Genomic DNA, 6,444 nt, shown 5'->3' on the forward strand with positions numbered 1-6,444 from the left:
CCGCATGTGGGCCCAGTCGTGTTACTAACCCACCAGCATGGTTGGTCCAGTCTTTACCAACCCACCTATCAGCCTGAAGACAGGAAGTAAAACCAGTCCAACCAGTTCATATGCTGTATTAAGCCGTTCATATTACAACCTTGTTGAGATTTCTGTTTTGTTTTGTGTTGCTGTTGTTCCCGGCGCGCACATTTGTTTGTTTAAGGCGAAGTTCGTGTAGCCGAAGTCTACGCACCCCTTACATTGGTTTATTTTTCAACTGTAGGGTGCGGGAACTATGGACGGGATTCTTCAATGATAGTGTCATTCAACGAGAGAGAGGAGAGAAGCAGCCAGGCACGAGAGGAGTGCAGGAGCAGCAGCCAGTGTTAGGGGAAGACCGCAGGCCCTACCTGAGAGGAGGAGAGGAGAGCGCAGGTCTACTGAGAGAGAGAGGAGAGCAGCAGCCAGGTCCTACAAGGACGAGAGAGAGACAGCTGCAGGTGCCTACTGGAGAGAGAGAGAGAGCAGCAGCAGCAGGATCCTGACTGAGAGGAGAGAGAGAGCAGCAGCGGCCAGGTCCTACTGAGGGAGAGAGAGCAGCAGCAGGTCTACTGAGAGGAGAGAGGAGCAGCAGCGCAGGTCCTACTGAGAGGGAGAGAGAGCAGCAGCAGCCAGGTCCTACTGAGAGGAGAGGGAGCAGCAGCAGCCAGTGCTACTGAGAGGAGAGAGAGAGCAGCAGCAGCAAGGCACTACTGAGAGGAGAGAGAGAGCAGCAGCAGCCATGGTCTACTGAGAGGAGAGAGAGAGCAGCAGCAGCAGGTCCTACTGAGGGAGAGAGCAGCAGCAGCCAGTCCTACTGAGAGAGAGAGAGAGCAGCAGCAGGTCCTCTGAGAGAGAGGAGAGCAGCAGCAGGTCCTACTGAGAGGAGAAGAGAACAGCAGCCAGGGTCCTACTGAGAGAGAGAGAGCAGAGCGCAGCCAGGTCCTACTGAGAGGGAAGAGAGCAGCAGCAGCCGGTCTACTGAAGGAGACAGAGCGCAGCAGCAGGTCCCTACTGAGAGGAGCAGAGAGCAGCAAGCAGCAGGTCCTACTGAGAGGAGAGAGGCATCTCTCTCTTTTGTGGGGGTGGCAGCAGCCAGGTCCTACTGAGAGGAGAGAGAGCAGCAGCCAGGTCCTACTGAGAGGAGAGAGCAGCAGCCAGGTCCTACTGAGAGGAGAGAGAGCAGCAGCCAGGTCCTACTGAGAGGAGAGAGCAGCAGCCAGGTCCTACTGTCTGTGGTACACTACTAGTTTCATTGAGAAGTACGGCACCAAACATCTTAAARAGATGGGAAACTGCAAGACCTTCTSTGCTAAAACTTAATGACAGATTCCTTGATCTATCTCAGATTAACTGATAGATGAATAGACTATTTMGAGAAAWTGTTACTGGCTATGTTGTTGCTACGGTGGCTCAAGAAGGACAACCCGTAAAATTGCAGTTTTTGTCTCGATTTTCAAGTTAAGGTCTTTAGGCAGTATTGCGAGCACACAAGTTCACGTCACCTAGCCAAGTTCTGCAAGGAGCAAACCCAACAAACAGTATGTATGCAGACGGCGTAAAGCTAAACTCTTCTACCCCTCCAGTCTACTCCGGTCGTTCTCTCACCAGGCAGGACGGACATCAGGACTTCCTGCATGTTGGAGACGATCTGTTGTCTGTTCTCTACATCCTGGTCACTCATCCCTCTCTCTCTGACCACACCCTCCAAAGCCACACCCACCGCCACCACCTGCTCCGCTCCGGGGGGCACGAGATCCGTCAACATCACCTCCTCACGACGCTCCTACACGAGAGCAAGCAGACACACAAGGGGTCATATAATAAGACATTGTTTTGGATGAAAGAACGTAGAAGGTATCAGGTGTTCTCACCTTGGCTCTCCTCTTGTGCCACTTGTCTTTGATGTGTCTGTGAGCTTCAGAGACAGAGTCCAGCAGAACGTCACACAGACAGCAGGTGTAGACAGCACGGGGGTTACTGCGGGACCTCTGAGACAGGCAGGAGAGAGAGAAAGAGGGATGGCAGTCATTGGTCGCGTTCCCCCTGCATCAACCAATGCGTCGGCTGTGCCGCCAGGCACCAGACTGCTATAACGTGATGTGGTTAGATACGTAAAATGACGATGCAGGCATTGTAAGATCTGGCATGAGTCAGCAACGTCTGGGCAGAGGAACGCGCTCACAGTGTCRGTAGAGGACTCAGGAAGTAAGTAAAGCCCCTTGTGTGCGTGCGGGGCCAGAACAAAATGTATATCGTTGGGTATACTAAAGGATGGGAGTGACACGGTAGTCCTGTCCTCTCCTGATGGATGCCACACCTTCTTCAGACGGAAGATCTCCTCTCTGCCGATCTTCTCCTCCGCCTGTTTCAGCCCCAGCAGCTCTTTGGTTGACAGAGCTGACTCGTCCACCACCAGCCCACGGTCCTCCTCACGTAGACCCCGCCTGCGGTCACGGTTCCTACAGTTCTTCCCCCCTGGAGAAACCAAGTCACGTTACCCATAGTCCAGACACATTACATTACATTTAAGTCATTTAGCAGACGCTCTTATCCAGAGCGACTTACAAATTGGTGCATTCACCTTATGATATCCAGTGGAACAACCACTTTACAATAGTGCATCTAACTCTTTTAAGGGGGAGGGGGGGGGTTAGAAGGATTACTTTATCCTATCCTAGGTATTCCTTAAAGAGGTGGGGTTTCAGGTGTCTCGAGGTGTCTTCAGACACCTTCCTGACTCCACAGCCATGTACATTGTGGCTTAATTGTGACTGACTGATCTACTAATATTGACTAGTTATTTATGAAGCAAGGTGATTTGTTGATCCGTCATTCTCCACTCGCCTTTGAAACTGTAATGTGGAACGCACCCCATGTAGATAACCTACAGACTACAGACAGCCCCACCCCATGCCTACTGAAGATAACCCAGCTGTGTTGTCTACCTGAGCTGTGTTGTCTACCTGAGCTGTGTTGTCTACCTGAGCTGTGTTGTCTACCTGAGCTGGGAGCTGTGTTGTCAGCGTTGTCCCTCCGTCCCTGCTCCCAGTCCTCTCCTGGGTCCTCTCCCTGAGACGTTCTCCTCCAGCGCTGTGGGGGGCGCTCTCTCCAGTTCGCCTCCCGGCCCTCAACCAGGCCATCTGCCTGCTGGCTCTCTGGGTACCTGCAAAGTGTTAGCATGGCAATTTAGTGTGACATGTTTTCCTACGGGAAATGTTCAGTTTTAGGAATACGTGTATTTGGTACCTGGGTCTCTGGAAACCCTCCCTCTGAGAGGGGCTTTTCCCCCCCTTGAACACCGCCCCCCCAGGGGAACTGCTGAGGGGCCCCATCCCTCCCTTCTTGGGGCTGGCGCGGTAGAACCCACCGTGGCCTCCCCTCTTCCCCTGGCCACCCCTCTCCGGCTTGGGGCTGTATCCTCTCCCAGCGTCCTGGTTCCTCCAGGCCTCTGCCTCGTTTGCCACCGCGACCCTCTCCCGGCCTCCCTGTTTAGGGTAACGTGGCCTGCCTCCTGGCTCTTCCATGGTGTTTCTACTAGGCCTGTGGGGAGACAAGGAGAGAAGTGGCTAGTTCAAATCAAATGCATTGCTACTTCTGGGGAATGTAGTAGTGACCACTAGCTCTGGTCCAGGGTGTTTGTGGAGGAACGCACACTAACGAAACCCTGGACAATCGCTAAGTGACCACTAGCTCTGGTCCAGGGGGTTTGTGGAGGAACGCACACTAACGTAGGAAACGCACCACAAACGAAACCCGGACAACGCTAAGTGACCACTAGCTCTGGTCCAGGGGGTTTGTGAGGCAACGCACAACTAACGAAACCCGGACAATCGCTAAGTGACCACTAGCTCTGGTCCAGGGGTTTGTGGAGGAACGACCTAACGAAACCCTGGACTAGCTCTGGTCCAGGGGGTTTGTGGAGGAACGCACACTAACGAAACCCTGGACAATCGCTAAGTGACCACTAGCTCACACAGGTAATGACAGTTCATTCATTTGGCTTACCTCTATATCTGTTACTAACTCAAAAGCTAGGCTAGCTAACTAGCTAAAGTTAGCTGCTAGCAGTTTGGCACTTTAACCATTAAGGCCCAACGGTTTACGAACAACTGTCAGTACGTTGTGTGGATCACATATTAGACAGCTAATAAGACTTTCGTTACATTTTAAAACAACTTGACTGTTTTTTTTGTTGCGCTAGCTGTTAGCATGTTGTCACAAGGTTGCTGGTTAACTAAAGCCACCATGACGTGACATTTAGCTAGCTTGCTACTGACTTCTTGCTTAGRTAAGCCTAAATACTTCGGGTTGGCATGTGTTGGATCTAACGTTATTACTACAAAACCAGTAGCTAGCTGTCTGATTTCACCACCTGACCTCTCTGTTGTGGAATGAAACCGCTAATGTGATAGCTAACTATCTACATTAYCTAGCCTGATATCTAGCTGGCTACCAGTCATTGCTGACTACTCATGCTACCTGTCCATTGGGATGCACTGCTAGCTAGCTAATAGACAAACATAACTGGTTACCATTATAGGCAGATATTTAGAAATACCTTTTGTCTTTGTATGGCCAGCATGCTACTGTGTTTATTCGGTATCGTTAGATTAAATAGCACAACACAGATGATCCATTATATTGACCAGATGCTCAAGCCGCCACTCAAACAACGAACAGAAACGTCTTCAGGGCAGTCGGGAGGACGCAGGGTAAATTGGGACCATTCTAGCCAATGAGGGGGCAGATACGCGTGTGAACAACMAGCGGTCCGGTCTAGAAGTACTTCACGACTGCAGGGTAACTGACACTTTACGTATCACCTTTATGCACAAWACATCCATTGAATTATTCAAATAATTGCTGCTGAGAACAATTTTTTGTTCCATCACTCATAGATTTTTAACATTTTATATTCATTCAATGTCTGTTATGTTTTTAGATGAGGTGATGGCATTGCTGCCCCCTGAGATCACTGAGCGCTAATGTGCATGTGACGTGGGTCCCACAAACCGCAACCCGGATATTGATGGACCATGACATGTCATGCCCTCCCCATTGAGTAGTAGATTGCATGTACTGTATGTATCAAGGTGATAGCTAGATGCTTATCAATATTAGTTACAATGCATTCGGAAGGTATTCAGTATGCTTGACTTTTTCCACATTTTGTTACTTTACAGCCTTATTCTAAAATTGATCAAATGTTTACCTTTATTTAACTAGGCAAGTCAGTTAAGAACACATTCTTATTTTCAATGACGGCCTAGGAACAGTGGGTCAACTGCCTTGTTCAGGGGCAGAATGACAGATATTTACCTTGTCAGCTCTGGGATTCAATCTTGCAACCTTTTGGTTACTAGTCCAACACTCTAACCACTAGGCTACCTGCTGGTTACTAGTCCAACACTCTAACCACTAGGTGACCTGCTGCCTTTTTTTCTCCTAATCAATCTTTACACAATACCCCATAATGACAAAGAGAAAACTTTTTTTTTTTTACATTTCTGCAAATTTATTAAAAATCAAAAAACATAAATATCTTATTTACATGAGTATTCATACCCTTTGCTATGAGACTACAAATTGATCATCCTTCAGACGTTTCTACGATTTTATTGGAGTCCACCTGTGGTAAATTCAATTGATTGGACATGATTTGGAAAGGCACACACCTGTCTATATAAGGTCCCACAGTTGACAGTGCGTGTCAGTGTAACAGTTTAACTTTAGTCCGTCCTCTTTCGACCCGGGCGAACCCGGGACCCTCTGCACACATCAACAGCAGTCACCCACGAAGCGTCGTTACCCATCGCTCCACAAAAGCGCGACTCTTGCAGAGCAAGGGAACCACTACTTCAAGGTCTCAGAGCAAGTGACGTCACCGATTGAAAGACTATTAGCGGCACCACCGCTAACTAGCTAGCCATTTCACATCGGTTACATTCACCCCTTTCGACTCCTTTTCCGCAGCAACCAGTGATCCGGGTCACTGCAGAATCTTTTGGTGCGAGAGTTAAGGAAGGGAGACTTAAAACAGGATGAGTGAAGTAGCAGGAAGTATGTTGAATGAGCAGCTAATGAGGACGGAGAGCCTCACATCTTTGATGAAATTACTTTCTATCGTTCAGTCTAATACAGCGTTTGATTTATTTTTGTAAGCGTCTTCATCAGAAACATGCTTTTCGTAAGTAGTTAGCCCTAACTATGCTCTAAATTTAGCTGGAATTTAGCTCGAAAGGATTTGAGAAATATAATTGGTTGAGGATAGGCCTATGATATTGGCCAACGTCTCGTCTTGCTCTGCCAGAATATCAGATCTCAACAACGATTGGAGAAGTGTTGAACATCAATAAGTGCTAGAGCGCATATGATGTTGCTTCATGTAAACCGGATGCAACACGGACAGTCCATGAATCG

At 48.8% G+C, this 6,444-nt stretch overlaps 1 protein-coding gene across 1 annotated transcript in view; it reads right to left on the reverse strand.

Annotated features, from left to right (window-relative positions):
* The window catches only part of LOC112074970 (terminal uridylyltransferase 7), a 29,924-nt gene extending 25,137 nt beyond the window's left edge, over positions 1-4,787 (reverse strand). The window contains 6 exon segments of the mRNA XM_070440727.1: positions 1,630-1,807; positions 1,896-2,012; positions 2,342-2,499; positions 3,024-3,187; positions 3,271-3,564; positions 4,583-4,787. Coding sequence (XP_070296828.1) covers positions 1,630-1,807; positions 1,896-2,012; positions 2,342-2,499; positions 3,024-3,187; positions 3,271-3,548 — 895 coding nt within the window. The 5' untranslated portion in view covers positions 3,549-3,564; positions 4,583-4,787.
* Between the last annotated feature and the right edge of the window lie 1,657 nt (positions 4,788-6,444).

This window comes from Salvelinus sp. IW2-2015, unplaced genomic scaffold (assembly GCF_002910315.2).
Source record: "Salvelinus sp. IW2-2015 unplaced genomic scaffold, ASM291031v2 Un_scaffold2908, whole genome shotgun sequence".
Lineage (NCBI taxonomy): Eukaryota > Metazoa > Chordata > Actinopteri > Salmoniformes > Salmonidae > Salvelinus > Salvelinus sp. IW2-2015.